This window comes from Salvia splendens, chromosome 17 (assembly GCF_004379255.2).
Source record: "Salvia splendens isolate huo1 chromosome 17, SspV2, whole genome shotgun sequence".
Taxonomy (NCBI): domain Eukaryota; kingdom Viridiplantae; phylum Streptophyta; class Magnoliopsida; order Lamiales; family Lamiaceae; genus Salvia; species Salvia splendens.
The window spans coordinates 1,589,697-1,608,078 of NC_056048.1; the positions used below are offsets into that span (position 1 = coordinate 1,589,697).

General features: G+C 36.7%; 3 protein-coding genes across 4 annotated transcripts; 1 reads left to right on the top strand and 2 right to left on the bottom strand.

The window, feature by feature from the left end:
- The first annotated feature begins 279 nt into the window (after positions 1-279).
- Positions 280-2,941, top strand: LOC121775502 (dihydroceramide fatty acyl 2-hydroxylase FAH1-like). 2 transcript variants are annotated; one of them, XM_042172579.1, is made up of 7 exons: positions 280-576; positions 1,192-1,265; positions 1,578-1,670; positions 1,760-1,956; positions 2,070-2,175; positions 2,297-2,443; positions 2,562-2,941. In XM_042172579.1, the coding sequence occupies exons 2-7, from the start codon at positions 1,215-1,217 to the stop codon at positions 2,679-2,681; spliced, it is 714 nt and encodes a 237-aa protein (XP_042028513.1). In that variant the 5' UTR covers positions 280-576; positions 1,192-1,214; the 3' UTR covers positions 2,682-2,941. The 2 variants fall into 2 exon arrangements, with proteins under 2 accessions (XP_042028513.1, XP_042028514.1); XM_042172580.1 differs by lacking the exon at positions 280-576 and adding an exon at positions 899-953.
- Positions 2,942-2,967: 26 nt separating this feature from the next.
- LOC121775501 (berberine bridge enzyme-like 13) lies at positions 2,968-4,924 on the bottom strand. Its single transcript, XM_042172578.1, has one exon. It carries the CDS (start codon positions 4,697-4,699, stop codon positions 3,068-3,070), a length of 1,632 nt encoding a protein of 543 aa, XP_042028512.1. The 5' UTR covers positions 4,700-4,924; the 3' UTR covers positions 2,968-3,067.
- A 5,410-nt stretch (positions 4,925-10,334) lies between these two features.
- LOC121775355 (berberine bridge enzyme-like 21) lies at positions 10,335-12,098 on the bottom strand. Its single transcript, XM_042172433.1, has one exon. It carries the CDS (start codon positions 12,060-12,062, stop codon positions 10,464-10,466), a length of 1,599 nt encoding a protein of 532 aa, XP_042028367.1. The 5' UTR covers positions 12,063-12,098; the 3' UTR covers positions 10,335-10,463.
- Between the last annotated feature and the right edge of the window lie 6,284 nt (positions 12,099-18,382).

Sequence of the window (18,382 nt, forward strand, 5' to 3'; positions counted from 1 at the left end):
ATAATTGAAAATTTTGTAATAAAATATATAGAATAGAAAGAGTCTATCAATCCTACGCAAAATTACAATAACATGGAAAATATACTATAAATTAATTAGTCAATTTGAATTAATACAACCTTGTCCCAACATAATTGAACAAAGACTACAAGTGTTGGGGGTCATGATCTCAAACTTTATTCAATAATATTATCATAATATGAAATAAATCTAAATAAAATAACAAGATTTAATAAATTTAATAAATAAAGAAATGAAGGCGTCAGCATCACATGATGATTTTTTGAGCTGGTGAGCATGAAATCGCCAGCCTGTGAACCGGTTAGGAATCCAACGTGAATATCTGCTGGCCGATTCCCTCTCTTCTGCGGCCACGATCTTCTCTCCCCAATCCCGATTTAACAACATTTTTTTTATCTAATTTATTTATTCTATCAACAATCCAATTCCATTTCCCATCCTTCTTCCTTCACTCTATACTTCATCCGCTGCTGCTCAACTGCCTCAGCCGGCGACGACTGTGGATTCAATCTCCCCGCATTGTGCTCGCTTCGTCTCTATCTCACTCATTTCGGGGTAAAGTCTGAGTCTTTTTTGGATTGGATCTGTGATTTCTTGCTGAAATTGGATTTCGGTAGAGTTTGATTTTCAAAAAAATTGAATCTTGATTGTTGGCTTTGGTTTTGATGGGAAATAGCTCTTGGGGATTTGGACCCACTGATTAATTTTGCTTTAATTGCAATGCCGAGTAATTCTTCTTTGTGATTAAGATGGTTGATATTGACATTTAGATCTGTGTGTGGCTGCATTGTTTCTTCAGCTTTTGATTGGATATAAGCATTGCATCTTATTGATTGTCATTTGTCAGTTGGATTAGTAGATATTTAGAAGCTTTGAATGGTTTTTCTCTCTTTTCTTGCTTTTGTTGGATTAGCTCAGTGGAAAGATTAGTGGTACTCTTGAATGTGCTTCAAGATAATGGCTGTAGCTCTGAAATCTGATTGTGGGAGTAGCTTCCCATAGAGAGATTTGTCGATTTCGATAGTAAATTTAGCTGTTTTCGAGAGTTTTAGATTATCTTCTTGCTGAAAAATATGTTCTTTTGATTACTTTTGAGCATTGAGAATGACTTAGTACCAAAACCTGTTATGTATACTATGCCTAATTGTGGTGTTACCGTCTACTCTGCAGAGGCGTAGTTTACGTGAACGGAGATGGTGGCAAAGGGATTTACTGTTGACTTAAACAAACCCCTTGTTTTCCAAGTAAGATTGGGTTGCTTATTGATGAATCATGAATGGATTGGTTGAATTTGTGTTTCTGAAGTTTGAAACTTTTCTGCGTAGTGCCTAGAATCTTTCGTGTTTTTCTCTTCCATCATTAATAATCGAATGGTGGCTGTTACCTTTGATGCTATACATGACTCTTGCCATAATGTTGGTAGTCAGTGATTGTAAAGTAAATGGTTGTTGTCACAGTTTCAGACGGTGACCTAGGAAAAAGTATTTCGAGTATTCAATCCTGTTTATACATCTCTCATTCTTCTTGTTCTAATCAAATTCTCTGATCCTTCATAGGTTGGCCATCTTGGTGAGGATTATCAGGAGTGGATTCACCAGCCGATTGTCTGCAAAGAAAGCCCTCGATTTTTTGGAAATGACATTGTTGAGGTATTGATGTTATTCACTGAGAAGAAATTTATAGCTATGCAATTGTTTTCCATTGTTTTTTTAAGTTACTAAACACTCTCTTTGAACAGTTTTTGACAAAGAACAAATGGTGGTACATTCCTCTTATTTGGCTTCCGGTCGTTGCTTGGTTCCTCGTGAAGTCCATCTATATGGGTAACACGATTCTTGATGTGGCATTAGTGGCGGCCCTTGGCATTTTCACCTGGACATTGATGGAATATTCCCTACATCGATTCCTCTTCCACATTGAGACGAAGACTTATGTGTGAGTTTGCTCTTACACCTTTCTCCAATTCGTCATCTTAGTCTTCATGTATGTATCTCGATTCCTACCATCTCGTCTTTACTAAACACACTGAAATTCTCAACGACGTACAGGGGCAACACACTTCATTATCTTCTGCACGGCTGTCACCACAAGCACCCGATGGACGGTCTACGCCTCGTTTTTCCACCTGCCGCCACTGCAATTCTTTTGTTTCCAGTATGTTTTCTCTTGCCTTTCAAGTAACAAACACTCCTCTCCTTTTCCAGCCAAAAAGATTGTATCTTTCTTGCAAATTATGTTCTAATTTTTCAATTTGTTCACCAAACATCAATTGCAGTTCTGGAACTTAATTAAATTGGTGTCTGCTCCCTCCACTGCTCCTGCTTTATTTGCTGGTATACTTCTTGGTTACGTGATGTACGACGTTACTCATTACTACGTGCACCACGGGCAGCCAATCAGTGAATTCCCGAAAAATCTCAAGGTAAAAATGAGGCCCTTCTCGTAAACATATGAATGAATCATTCCATTTCTGGTTCTACACATTAGGCCATATTCCCGAAGAGTGGCTGTAATGCGACTTTCCCTTCTTTGTTATGCAGAGATATCACCTAAACCACCACTTCCGCATCCAGGACAAAGGCTACGGCATCACTTCCTCGTTCTGGGACAAGGTCTTCGGAACTCTACCACCATCAAAAGTTGAAGGGAAGAGTCGATAATTTTTTTTTGCAGTGGATTCTTTCATTAGTATAAGCTACTAAAGTCGCCTTCTCCAACGAGCTTTTCGTATCCACCATTTGGTTCGTCCAGCTTCAAAATGTACGTCGTGTTTCCTTAGCAGTTTCCGAGCAGTTGCACCTTTGTAATTTGTGGATCCAATTGAGTAAGTTGCTATGGAGTGAGTGTGTGTTTAGCTACTTGTTTAGGAACTGCTATTAATATGTACAATTTTTTTGAAATTCCATTCAATTTGAGATGATCTATTGTTTTTTAGGATGATTAAAGTTAAAAAAATGAAAATGGAAATCCTTGATAATAAAATTAAGATTCAAACATAGCATATAACTTCTAAAACTCTTACATTAATTTACTAAGCAAATAGAAATCAATGCATCATGCTCTTCTCCTCACTCTGTTTCATCAATGGCAGAGTAGGAATGCTCTGTTCATGTCTGAAGAAATTACCAGGATCGGCCTTCGTCTTCACCTCGATGAGTCTGTTGAAGTTATCCTTGAAATACCTCGTTCCCCACGAGCTCGCCTGTATGAAGCTCGTGGCATTTGTGTTCACTCCTAAATCGAGATCTCTGTAGTTGATGTACGCCTCTCTCGGGAACATGGAGGCGTACGCGGCCATGTAGTTGTACAGCCTCCGAATCCAGTCCACGTGCTTCGCGGCCGTCTCTGGCTTGTCGTCGTTCCAAAGGCTCAGATACTGGATCATGAAGATCACTCCCTTTCTGTGTGGGAACGGAATCTCAGATTCCGGAATCTTCGACATTGTTCCGCCGTAGGGGTTGAAGATCATCAATGGGGAGTCTTCTTCTAGAAGCTTCTTCCATAGCCCTTGGAGCCCTTCTTCGGGTATGGGAGTTCTGACGAAGTCTGACTTGGCTTTGAAGTAGTTTTTGAAGAGGGATTTTCCTTGTAGGAGAATCTCCGGTGGGGTGTTGCCCGGGAAGCCTGCGATGTAGAGGACGGATTGGATCCAGCTCATTTCCGTGCAGTCTTTCTTGGTGAGCCCGAGTTCCGGGAAGCTCTGTTGCATCACTTGGAGTAGTCGGTCGGCTCGTCCGAGGAAGACGGCGTTGTAGAGCGTCATTATCGTCCGCTCGTCTTTTCCGGCGGTTTTGGCCGTCTGGATGATGACTCGGACGAAAAGGTCTTCGTCGATGTTGTCGGCGATATGTTGCCACTTGTAGAGTATCTGGGTGGCGCCTTGCTCGAGTGTCTTGGGAACCGTGAAGACGGTGACGGTCTCGGGGACCGGGACGAGTTTGACTTTCCACGCGAGGATGACGCCGAAGCTGGCCCCGCCCCCGCCCCGGATGGCCCAGAAGAGGTCCTCGCCCATCGACTCACGGTCGAGGATCCGGCCGTCGGCGACAACGATCCTCGCGTCGATCACGTTGTCGGCGCCGAGGCCGTACTTCCGCATCATCGTCCCATAGGCGCCACCGGTGATGTGGCCGCCGATGCCGAGGCTGGGGCACAGGCCGGCCGCGTAGCCGTGGGTCTTGCTCCGCTGGGAGATCCGGTAGTAGAGCTCTCCCACGGTCGCGCCGGCCTGGGCCCACGCGCTGTTGTTCTTGAGGTCGACTGTGACGGAGCGGAGGCGGGAGAGGTCGAGGATGATGAAGGGCTCATTTGCAGCGGTGGAGATGTAGGAGAGGCCCTCGTAGTCATGACCCCCGCTCCGGACCCGGAGTTGGACCCCGAGGTCCTTGGCGCAGGTGACTGCGACTTGGACGTGGTTCTCGGTGTAGGGGGTGAAGATGAGCTCGGGTTTGGGCACGGTGGAGACTAGGCACCGAAGGTTCTGCGCGGACGATTCTAGTAGGGCGGTGAACGAGGCGTTGTCGGGGGCGGAGAAGGCGGTGGAGAAAGGGATGGAGAGCTCGGAATTAAGAGTAATGCATTGGTAGAATTTGTCTTGGATGGTTTGGGAAGATGTGGGCAAAGATAGTGCAAGAATTGCTAGGGTTAGTGTGAGAAGGAATGAGGTCGGAGATCCCATGTTGCCTTTAATTGATTTGTTTTAATTAGAGAGAGTGACTATATATAGATTTTGGTGGTTTCTTTGGTTGATGGTGGTGTGACCTAATTTCATTGTCACGAGCAAGAATTGGACATTTGTGAGGGTCTGGTGATTATGTGTCCGAGGAATGAAGCACATATTGCTTTGGGAAATTGCAAGATTTTTTTAGGCCATGTTGTAAGACACTTTTTTCTTCTAGTAGGAATTATGTTTCTTGCCTTCTAATATCATCTCATTTGTTGCTTCAAGGGTGCCTATGAGGTAGCTAAGATGTCATGTTAATTGATTCTTTTTGGACTCATTTTGCCACATTAATATATTGGTCGAGTTTATTGATTTGGATTTGGAGCTTGAAAAAAAAAATGATCATACCACTCTATCTTATGGGGAAATAATCATTAACTTTTGATTAAAACATTCTCTCTCTCCCAAGTTACTTAAGTCGTATTCCATTCTAAGTGTTTCAAGTTACTTGAGTCATTTATCTTTTTTTACTAAAAATAAAACATCTAATCAAACCTACTTCATTATTTCTTTTACTTTACTCTCTTACTTTATTCTGTCCTCTACTTTATTTTACTTTATTTAACTCACTAAACACAACTTTCTTAAATCCCGTGCAGAAAAGAAACGCCTCAAGTAACGTTGGACGGAGGGAGTATCTTAAATTATTAATTAAGGAGAGAATTTATGCATAATGCGTGAAGAATGCTAGCAATAAACTGTTACTTTTGGGCAAGAAATTATTCCAAATACGGTAATAATTGAAAATAGAAATTCTCTAAATGTAGACAAAATAATTTATTATAATTTCATTGATAGACTTCTAAATAACACTCATTGTAAAAACAAGCTGATACTCTGATGAGGAAAATATAGATTTCGTGCACATATATTCGTTATATTATCCATTTGAGATGCTGAAATAAAGAAAGTAATTTAAAATTGAAATTAGAAAATGGAATAAAATATTATTAAAATGGGCCACTCATCCCTTAAAAGGGCTTACAAGTAGGAGTGTTATCCACTCTTATATAGAGGAGCTAGGATCATCACACAAAATTTTAAGAGTTTTAACACTCCACACACATATAGAGGAGCTAGGATCATCACTAAACACGGCCGGAATGACACATCGGACTTCCATCACGCGTAGAGGAGCTAGGATCATCACCACAAGATTTTAAGAATTTTAACACGCTTGAGGAGGGCCGGAATGACACATCAAACTTCCATCACGCGGGTAGGCAAGAGAAGAGATAAATAGATAAACCTCATCATCGACCTGGACCCGCTCTGATACCATATTAGAAATGGACCAATCACCCCTTAAAAGATCTTATAAGTGGGAGGATTATCCACACTTAGGAATTAAGATTATCATCAAGTCGATATGGGACAAGATTTTAAGAGTTTTAACAAATATTGATATTATTTAATTGATTTGCCCAAACGGAAATGTTGGGGTTATGGGTTGCTCGTGGATGCTCTGTCCATTATCGTGTGCACACCACAAAGCCTCTAATACAAAGTGCCGCTATTAAGTTTATATATTAACCATAATTATAAATTAATAGTAGTTGAGAAAAGAGACTCATTCATTCTTATCTGAACGTAAGAGGATCGATCATTGGTTCTGAGTATGAAACAACTTTAAATTTCTCGGTGTATGGTTTCATCCTTCGAGGTGTCTATAAATGAATGGGTAGATTAGTTATTGGGTCCTACAGTTAAACAAGGGGTACGACATTAATAATTTTTTAGTATCATTGTTAATATATTTATATAAAAATATTAATAATTGTACTCTTAATTTTTTATTTTGTCCCTAAATACAACTCATTATTGGTACAAAGCATAAAATTGTGGCCCAATAACTAATTAAATCGTTAAACCATGCTTGATTTGTAAGTAGGGATGTCAATTAGCCCGAAACACGCAGGTTGAACCGAATAACCCGGTAAAATCATAGGGTTAGGGCTGGAAAATCGCAATCCAAATGGAGAATAGGGCTACACGGGCTGACCCGTTTGGGTCGGAGGGTTATGCGGGCTGGCCCGGGTGGGTTGCGGGTTAGCCCATGGGTTGAGCATTTAAAATAAAAATATAATTAAAATTTTGGGTTTTATACTTATATGTAGTATATATGGTAATTACAATATTGAAAGCAACATTGATACGAAGTATATGTGGTAATTACGTCTTCTCTCTCAAATTGAAAGCTAGGGTTATATGAAATATAGATGTTATTAATATGTACTCATATTAAACGCCGCATTACGTCTTTTCTCTCGAAGACAATGATCCGGTAGAAGAATGTCATTCAACTCCATAGAGTTTATTTTTTTGACACACTACTATCTATATTCAATACTTTTTTTAGCTGCTTAGAATTTATGTTTTGGGTATACAATTAAATATGTCATTCAACTCATGCATGATTTACATTTAATTGTAGTCAGATTCACGTGTGCTACTAATTAGCGATATGTTTATGCATTTTGTTTCAATTTTCAATTGCTATTATTTTATTTCTCTTGATCACTTTGATAAGCTTTACTATTTGCTATAATATGTTTTTTTATAAGTTAGAATATTGGATTGGATAGAAAGTAACACATAAGATCACTTTTGACCCGAATAACCCGTGGGTTAGCTCAAAACCCGAAGATTTAGGGTTAGGGCAGAAAATTTATAACCCGAAAAATTCACAACCCGAATAACCCGCACCCAAATAGCCCGAACCCGAGCGGGTTATCCCAATTGGCATCCCTATTTGTAAGCATTTGTAAGCAAAAATATATACTTCTCCCTATCCGCTAAAAATAGGGACTTTTGGGATGACACAAATTTTACTGCCAAATTATCAAAAATATGAGAGAATGAGAAAATAATTTAAATAGTGTTAGTTGATAGTGAGACCCCCTTTATTAGTAGCGTAAAGTATGATGAAAATATTTTTAAAAATAGAAAGTGGACATAATTGATTTCGAGAATCTAAATATGCTCTAACGTGTGAAAACTTACAGAATCTAAATATGCTCTAACGTGTGAAAACTTACATATGACATTGGGTGAAAACCATGACTACAACAACAGCAAAATGATTGCAGTGTGTGCTCATAATTGAATTCGAGAATCTATATACTCAAATGTGTTCATACAATGATAAATTGAAGACGAGTTAACCCTAGGAGTTATCAACACAATCAAATAGTAATAACACATGGTTTGAGCATAAACCAATATCTAAACTAACTCAAGGTGTTCAAATCTTACACAATCATACCAAACTAAAAAAGATACATGTTTAAATCATGCTTATTTGCAACAACACACCACTAAATCATTTTCTAAACCACAATTTTGAGAATAAAACACTTTTGTAAGAATCTAGAGATTTTTGCAGAAATTTAAGCCCACTTGTTTGAAAAATGAAATTTAAGATGGTAGTGGAGTGGTTGTTTCTGCATTATGATGAATGCTAAGCCGTCCACTGCCGCAAAGTAGTTTCCTCAGATGAATCCCACTTAGTTGTATGCATTTCTTGTCATGGTTTGGTGCAAATTAAACTAGTGATGTTAAACAAAATTTCCATGTACTATAGTGGTAGGTATAGATATATAGTGTAACATTTTTTTATGGCATTATTACTTTGATTCTAACACCTTAAAATTTGTTATTGTCACTATTATGTTAATTTTAATTAAATTGAACACTTAATACATCAATAATAGTGTTAATTTGGACGAAACGAGAGCGATATCCACGCACGACGAAAGTGGTCACATAAGGTATATATGTAGCATAACATTGGCTGTAAAATACTTAACCGGCTTAGAGAGTTGTTGTGCATTGTGTCTCATCACTAATTGAACGATTAGTTAGTCGATTATAAATTTTAGCTAAATTGGTAAGACGTTTCTATCATAAATGATCAGTAGGTTAAAACACCGATGTACAAACGTTGCGTGAGCGTGAGTTTGTGTGATTTATAACTCAAATAAATGAATAGTTAATGAGTTGCCAATGATTTCTATTTGTTTATTGGTATATAGAGATCAGGCAGGGCTGGCTATTAGCTAAGAACTAAAATTATTAGTAATCAACTAAACATGCGCTAAGTCCTAATTAATGATAATAGTAAACCACACGTCCACACCCATCATTAAAATTAATGATAACAAAATGGAAACTCGTAGCAAATGAATATGGTTTTTCTTTTGATGTTACTAGTAATTAGATTTACAAATATTTCGATTTCTATTTATTAGGTAAACTCATAGAAACACATTTGGGTTATGCCTTGTGGGCCTAATATGAGTCCATACCTATTACTCTTTAATGGATCCTATATAAGTTGAAATTAGGCCCTTATCAATGTTTTTCTGCTGTTTCATTTTTAATTAATACTAAGAATATTAATATTAGGCCTTTTTAAGTTGTTATCGCTCCCAAAATAGCTCTATACCCTCGAATACATAAAATTTGATGTTAATGTGTGGTGAGTTTACGAATGAGCTTGTTTATCAGATTATATAAGGAATTGTTGACATACTTAACAAGAAAATTTGTGTTTTAACAGTGTGGTTGTTATATGTCACTTCCATGATTCTCTTCTCTATTAGGACGTCCATCGGGATGTAGGTCGCCTACGACGTTATCTTTGGCATCATCCCCTTCATTTTAATTGAAGCCCATCGGCCAGATCCTAAGCCTCATCTGCGCCAACGGAAACGTTGGATTAGACCTGATGCAACTGCGAAAGAAAATTTTCTTTAGCTGACGACAACAAACGACATTTGCAACGGCCTTCATTTTGTCCGACCCCACAAAGTTCCGTCCGTAGAATCTTTGTAATCAAGATTTCTTTCTCCTTTAATCGCATATGCATATACTCTCTATGTCCGCGAATAGGAGTCTTGTTTTTCCATTTCGTTCGTCCGCGAATAGGAGTTCCATTTCATTTTTACTATAAATGATATATAATCCCACGTTCCAAACTCATTACACTCACATTTCATTTAAAACTTAGTATATATAAGTGGGACCCTTATTTCATTAATTTTTTCTCACTCATGGAAGTATTTATACACACACAATAATTATTAATAATAATAATAAACCCTAATAATACTTGCGTAACTCTTCACCGACCTAGTGCAGGTAATTAGTGTGACAAAATAGTAGCCCAACTTTTATAATACTCTCTCCGTCCTAAGATAAACGACTCATATTTCTTTTTGAGACGTCCCAAGATAAATGAGTCATTTCCTTTTTTGGTATTCTCTCTCTTAATTTTTCTCTCTACTTTATTAACTCTCTTACTTTATTCACTTTCCATTTTACTAATAAAACCTCATTTTCTTAAATCCTTAAATTATGTTCCTAAAAGTTTTTGCTCACTTATCTTAGGAACAGAGGGAGTACCAACTCATCAGATCCTTATTAGAGAGATGAGAATACAAATGAAAGTACTAGTTATTATCGTCGTAGACAGGTTATGTTCCACACACTCGCAGATTAATATCCAGTACAATGATAAAAGGAAGTACTATTTCATCCAACTAATAAATCAAGGTCAACTTCTCACAACCAAAATAAAATCCGGGAAGACAGAAAAGATAATTAAATATAGTAATATCCGAATTCATTAAAATTTCATAAACTAAAAAAAATACCAGTACTACAAATTATAAACAAGTACAAAAATCTGTGTAACGACGTATCCAAATTTACCCCTCTATTTCCCTCCTTTCCTCCCTCCACGAAAGGGCAAAACCGGAATACTCTGCTCATTCCTGAAAAAGTTATCCGGATCAACCGCCGTCTTCACCTTCACCAGCCTATCAAAATTCCCCTTGAAATACTTCACGCCGTAAACTTTTCCGTCATCGTAACTGTTCTCGCCGTTATCCGTCGTCCCAATGTCCAAATCTCTGTAGTTCAGATACGCCTCCCGCGGATTCTCCGAAACGTACGGCGCCATGAATCCGTACATCTCCCTTATCTGCTCCACGTAGTCCTTGTCCGCCGCCTCCCCTTCCTCGTCCCAATTCACCGAATACTGAATCTTGAATTTATTCCCCGCGCGGTGAGGAAACGGCGTCGAAGATTCCGGAATCTCCGCCATTCTACCCCCGTACGGATTGAACACTAACCCCACTTTCCCAATTTCCACTATTTTATTGAAAATTGTTTCCAAATCGGAAATTGAAATCGCCTTCTTCACGTAGTCCGATTTCCGTTTCAAGAAGTTAACGGAATCCGGCGTTCTATTTAACAGTACAGACGGGGATGTTTTGTTGTCAAAATTCCCCCAAAATAGAACTGATTCAATCCATGACATTTCCCGGCAATCGGACTTTTTAAGCCCGAGTTTCGGGAAATCCGAATCCGTTATCGGGAGAAGCTCGTCGGCCCGGCCGAGGTAAAGCCCGATAAACGTCGCGCGCACGCTCCGTTTCTTGCTTCTCGTCACCGGCTGCAGAAGCGCCCTGACGAAGAGGTCGTCTTCGGTCGTGTCAGCGAAATTCTGATACTGGCCGAAGACGTCAGTCGCGTTGTCCGCCTCGTATTTCTCGAGGCGGAAAACGGTTACTGTGACGGGGACTGGGACCAGCTTTATCTTGTAACTAATAATTACGCCAAAGCTGGCCCCACCCCCGCCGCGGATGGCCCAGAACAGATCCTCGCCCATGGATGATCTGTCTAAAATTCGGCCGTCCGCGACGGCGATCTTGGCGTCGACCATGTGGTCGACGCTGAGGCCGTGCTTCCGCATCATGGTGCCGTAGCCGGCGCCGCTGATGTGGCCGCCGGCGGCGACCGTCGGGCAGACGCCACCTGGGAAGGCGCGGACGCGGCTCTGCTCCGAGATCCGGAAGTAGAGCTCGCCGAGGTAGGCGCCGGCGCCGACCCAGGCGGAGTCGGCGGCGGCGTCGATCTCGACGGAGCGGAAGTTGAACATGTCGAGGACGACGAAGGGAGTCGCGGAGACATAGGAGAGGCCCTCGTAGTCGTGGCCGCCGCTGCGGATTTTGAGGAGGACGTTGAGGCGCTTGGCGCAGGAGACGGCGGCGGCGACTTGGAGGTCGGAGGTGGGGGTGATGATGGTGGTGGGTTTGGGGGTGGAGGAGAGGTTGAAGCGGCGGTTGCGGATGTAGGATTGGAGGAGGGTGGGGAATAAGGGGCTGTTTGGGGAGTAGAGGGTGGTGGTTATTTCGGATTCGGGGATTTTGGTGTCGGAGAAGCATTGGGCAAACGAGTCGTAGACATTTTGGGCGGTAGTGTGGGTGATTGTGAGAGTTAGGAGGATTATTAAGAGGGAAAATCTAGTCATTTTTGTAAGAGAAAGATTGGTGAAGAATTTAGTTTGTATACATGTATGTATATATATATATATATATATATATATATATATATATATATAGGAGATAGATTTAGAGAGAGGGGGAATAAAAGGAAGGATTGGGGGTGGATTCGGCTAATGTCACGATGGAAAAGTATTCAATTTGGTAAGGACAAATTGCCAAGTATATGTCGGGAACCGTATTAGTAACTTTTTAGGAAATTTATGAAATTATATCTTGAATGGATAAAATTGAATAGCTATTATGTTTGGTATTAAATCTAACAACTTCATTTTAGATAAATAATTTTATGATAATAAATTATAATTATTTCATTCAATTAAAAATAATTTCACAACTTAATTAATCATATATGGATAATGAGTTTTTTTTTTTTTTTACGCCATATATGGATAATGAGTTATAACCACCTAATTTAATTAAAATAATCTTACAATTTCATCATAAATGGATAATCATATCAAAATGAGTCGTAGTCGTAGCAACCAAATAACACTTTATAGTAATAATATACTATGGTATAGTGCATAAAAATTTATTGTAAAATGAATTAAGAGAGAAAAATATGTATTCTCTCTGTCTTACTGAAATGTGTTTTGTTTCCTTTTTTTCATTCCTTAGAAATAATCTATGTATTTATGGAAATATTTTTTTATTATCTCTTATTTTATTAATTATGCATTTGAATTTATGTTATTCCAAACGATCTATTTCTATAAGATAGAAGGAATATTATTTTTACCATATGCATAATAAGAGGAATGATATGCTACATACCTTATGTGGGCTCCTTATGTGAGCATCACTATCTTTTGACGCACGTTTAGTGTTGTTCGTTTTGATTTATATATTTAGTTTAACTCTAATACATTAAAAATGTTATTACAATTTTAATTTCACAAAATTCATAATATCCAAAGCTCGATTTGCTTGTTTACTCTATAATTTCAAATAAATTAATAAAATAGCAAATCAAGCTTTGATTTTTATGAATTTTGTAAAATTAAAAATTTCAATAACATTTTTTAATGCTTTAGAACCAAACTAAATATATAAATTGAAATGAATAACGCTAAACATGCGTCAAACGAGAATAATGTTCATATAATGAGCTCACATAAGGTATGTAGCAGATCATTCAATCTGCATAATAACGTAATATCATGTGTGCGCGTCTAAATGAGACATCTTATGTGAAGGAAGTATTAGTTAAAGTTGAATACTCCATATATAGGGACAGTAAGAGAAATAAATATTGAAAAAAAATTAGTGGACCATGTTATAAGAAATAAGGGAAGATTATTTTTAACTAACGAATCAAATGGAAAAAAAACAAGATTAATGACTGTGAACGAATGGAGTTAAAGTATAATTTTCTTGCAACTTAATACATTGGACTTTGTGTTTATGTTGTTTTACTAAAATGTACTGTTGTATGAAGAATTTCAATGTGCGTGGAAAATTATTTAGTGTTAGTTAACGATTGGGTTAATTATCTATAAATTACTGGTTTTTGAGAAGATAATTAAACTTTGTAATATATTAGATTACAGTGTTTGCCTTTACAAATTGAGTGAATATAGCGACTAATCATAGGAGATTAACAGTATGATTTGATGGATGATTGCATGATTGGAGGCACTAATGAAACGCGCCTTTCCATGTGAGGTTTTGACGATTACTACGTGTGGAAAATATGTAGGGAGAAGGATATATTAAATTGGTCAACGATGATATGCAGTTTAATTAATTGATAACATATCTTTGGGTTCACACGATTCATTATTAAATAATTATCTAATTAGAATTAAGTTGTGTGATTAATTTAGTTGGAGGCCGTCAATATGACTAATTATCATATGGTTGTTCATCTAGAATTAAACTGTGAGATTCGGTTTCATGAACCAAATATAATACTTCATCCAATGCAATTAAGATGATACGCTTTCCTTTTTAGTTTGTCCCAAATAAGATGATATATTTTTATTTTTGAAAACTTTTTGTCTCTAATTAAAACACACTACCACTTTTTCTCTATCCAATTAAATATTCAACTCCCTTTCTCTTTCTCTCTCTATTTAATAATGACACACACCATGTCTATTTCCAATTAAACACATTAACTAACAATTCTCAAAACAATCACTTTAGCTGAGATGAAGAGAGTACATATTTATCTGGATTATAATCTTGAGAATCGAACAATCTAAAAATATTTTATTTCTATGTAATAGGTTGACGGTTCGGATCATCGTGAAAAAAAATAGAAAATCATCATGACAAAAAAGATAGAATGTGAAAATGTTTTAAATCATTTGACCATAAAGCGAATCTTAATTGGTAAAATGCTCATACATCTAATAAGTCGTTGTGATTCATAGAAAACTATTACTACCAAATTATGATAAAAAATACTTCCTCCGTCCATGATTAAATGTCCTATACTTGATCGGCTGCACGAGTTTTAAGAAATTGTTTGGCTTTATGTGGTAAAGTGGATAGAAAAATTAGTGGAACGTGAGGCCTATTTTATATACGATATTTGGTTTTATAATAAAATGTGAGTGGAATAAGTTAGTGGAACATAGTGGTCATTTATAAATATAGTAAAAGTGAAATGAGACATTTATTGGAGGATGGATGAAAAAAGAAAAATGAGACATTTAATGGCGGACGGAGGGGAGGGAGTAGATAAGAAAACGTCTTTAATCATTAGATCATAAAGCTAAGCTTAACTAGCAAAACGCTCATACATCTAAAAGAGATGTGTTTATTTGCAAACACAAGTTCAAAAATTGATACAGTATAATAATTCACGCATATTAATAAAATTGTAAGTTTAAAATAATTTACTGGTTATATCCGTTCAATTAATAATAGCTTAGTTAATACTCCATCCGTTCTTGAAAATTTGTCACTTATTTTCTTTTTTGTCTGACCCTATAAATTTGCCACATTTCACTTTTAACATTTTTTTAGTAAATCACATACTCTACAAACTCACTTTCTATCACATTTCTTAAAACTCGTGTCAGGTCAAATTATGACAAATTATAAGAGACGGAAGGAGTATTTCTTATCAACCAATTTTTAAAATATTCTATCTCTCAGAAAAAAAACTGATTTATGGTCCAATTGGTAGGTAAATGAATTAATTAGTGGAAGAATCAACGATTCCAAAGTCAAACAAACCTTATATAGTTGTTTTATGTTTGACTTGGTCTCTTCCAAAATACTCCCTCCGTCCCAAGTTACTTGAGTCGTATTCTATTTTGGGTTGTCCCATGTTACTTGAGTCATTTCTCTTTTTAGCTAAAAACAAAACATCTAATCACTCTTTCTTTTACTTTATTTTCTCCTCTCTCTCTTACTTTATTCACCCATCTACTTTATTTAACTCACTAAACACAATTTTCTTAAATCCCGTGCCGAAAAGAAACGCCTCAAGTAACGTGGGACGGAGGGAGTATGTGGTAGCAGTGTCCTAAAATTGCGCTATATCTTAGTCGCGTAAACTATTTCAATTGAACACCTGCCAAATGTCTACGCCGCATATTAAATTTTGAGCTTTTTGAAAATTGAAAATTATTATTCTACCGTGTTTGTCGTCATATGCATTTTCTAGATGATATAGATGAAAACTATTTTATAAAAGGAAAAGTATTATATATGAAAATGAAATGTAAGAAAAGTCCCTGTTGAGAATTTTAAGTTGTGACATTCACCCTTTATAACATTTGACATCTCATTTTTCGTGTATATAAAAATATTGAAATATCTTCACAGATAAAGAAGGGCTAATAATAGGTTCAACTTTGGTTCATAATTTGTGGGATGTCGCTCTATGGAATGACTTAATTGATAAAGCTACGATATTATAATTGAGAGGTTATAAGTTTGAATATTACTATAGGAGTCCCATTATTCACAAATCCACTCTTAAAGACCGAACCACCGAACCATATCAAATTAGGGTTTTTAGATCTAGTTTTTTATGGATGAGAGACACAAATTTATCAATTATTTTCGCCTTCATCACGAGCCTATTTTAATTCATCCGAGGGTAAATAAGTCATACTAACATGTTACGAAGATTTAACTTCATTCCAGTAGGTTTTTACTTCATTCCAGTAGGATTATTACTTCATTCTAGTACGTAAATGCGGTTTTGCCGTCGCGTGCCGTTCTTTCTCTCTACAGTATCTATCACCACCGCCACAACGCTGATATGATGTAATAAACACATGGAATGATGTAATAAATTATTTGAATGAAGTATGTGTAGAAGCATTTGAAGTCCTACTGGAATGAAGTAAAAACCTTATCCAATGAAGTAATAACGTTTCTGAATGAAGTAATAAACGCACTTGAATAAATTGCATTTTTTAATGTAAATAAAGTAAAAACTCAGGTCAATGAATTCAAATGAAACATATGTTGAATCATTTCAAAACCTACTGGAAGAAAGTAAAAACATGTTGTAGTTTCAAGGTATTACGTACGAAATGAAGTAATAAACCTATACAATGAAGCAAAATGGACTAGTAATGAAGACCGAAAAATTTACACAGCAGCACATCTCATCAAAAAAACTAGATCTAATGGCCCAGATTTGGTCTCTAGTTCGGTCTTTAAAATTGGTTCGACATTGATCACAACTCATTACTATAGTCTATAAAGGATAATTTGGACGTAAATTTCTAATCTTTCACTAAGTTTAAATATTACCCCCTCCGTCCACGGGAGTCCCGGTTCATTTTTACCATAAATGGTAATAAGGTCTCACCTTCCACTAACTCATTCCATTCACGTTAAAAGTACTCCCTCCGTTTCACTATAGTTGAGGCGGAACTTTTGAGCACAGAGTCTAAGAAAGGGATGTTGGGTGTGTTAAATAAATAGTTAAAAAAGTAAGAGAGAGGAAAATGTAGAGAAAATAAAGTATAAAGTGAATAAAGTAGAGAGGATAAAGTAAGAGAGAGTAAAGTAAGAAAGAGAAAAAAAGTTACCATATATGGAAATGACTCAACTATGAAGAAACTTCCCGAAATGAAAAAATGACTCAACTATAGTGAAACGGAGGGAGTAATACACAAGGGGACCCCATTCCACTAGCTTTTTCTCACTCACTTTTCTTAACATTTCTTAAAACTCGTGCCGCCATGAAATGAGACTCCTAACAGTTAACGAAAGTAATACACAAGGGGACCCCATTCCACTAGCTTTTTCGCACTCACTTTTCTTAATATTTCTTAAAACTCGTGTCGTCATGAAATGAGACTCCTAATAGTGGACGAAGGGAGTACTATAAAGGATAATTTGGACGTAAATTTCTAATCTTTCACTAAATTTTGGTTTCATATACTTAACTACTTAAGTTTAAAATATCTGTATATTATTGAATGATTGATTTGATTCTGATTTTGTTAGCAATCGAAATTCCGAGCTAAAATGTCTTGATGACCTACTTACGTGCTACTGTAAAAATTGGAAAATCAAAATGTTCTGTTTAGGATTTATTGGTTAGTTTAGCATTTATTTTCCAACCTATATAAGGTATCTTATTGTAATTTGCAGAGGTAATTTTTCAAAATCTAGTCAATAAAGTTATTCACCCTTTTCCTCCTTGTTTCTTCCTTTCCAAGACGGTTTTTCATGGCAGTTTCTTCTTCAATGTTCTTCAATAGATTTCTCTGTATTTTCAATTCTCCAAATTTCACAGGTACTATTGAAAGTTAAGCAAAACGATTTCATATTTTAGACAAAGGAACTCCGACGTATTATTAATAAATTAAATGATTTTTTTTGTCTAATTTATATTAAGAAATAACGAGATGGAAGAGAGAAAACGAGAAATGAGGAATGTCATAAATACCCATGTTATAAATATAATGTTGTCTGATAACGTCATTTTGGCTGAATTCCGATAATGTCATTTAAGAAAGTCATCATGCCTCAACACTAACTTTTGATTGCAAATCAATATTTTGATAATTTATACAAGTATTTTAAAGTTTGATATGTAAAATCAATAATTTGATTTGTAAATTAGAATTTTATGAAAGTTTATAAATTATGAGAAATAAAGTTCGAAATCTTGACCCCCCAACTTTTGTAACGTTGAGACTTGAGAAACGAAAAAGTAGATCGTGGCCCATCATCCAATTTATAGGCCCAATAGACATTATAGGTTGTGGCTATTACTAGCAAAAATATCATATGCAAAGAAGAGCTAATGGGCCAAACCTGAATCAACTAAGTTGCATTTTATCGTAAAATTATCCATTTT

Coding starts and splice junctions, on each gene's coding strand:
- LOC121775502 (XM_042172579.1), top strand. CDS start 1,215: ATGGTGGCAAAGGGATTTACTGTTGACTTAAACAAACCCCTTGTTTTC. Junction 2,176..2,296: donor CTGCAATTCTTTTGTTTCCA/GTATGTTTTCTC, acceptor CATCAATTGCAG/TTCTGGAACTTAATTAAATT. Junction 2,444..2,561: donor AATTCCCGAAAAATCTCAAG/GTAAAAATGAGG, acceptor TTTGTTATGCAG/AGATATCACCTAAACCACCA.
- LOC121775501 (XM_042172578.1), bottom strand. CDS start 4,699: ATGGGATCTCCGACCTCATTCCTTCTCACACTAACCCTAGCAATTCTT.
- LOC121775355 (XM_042172433.1), bottom strand. CDS start 12,062: ATGACTAGATTTTCCCTCTTAATAATCCTCCTAACTCTCACAATCACC.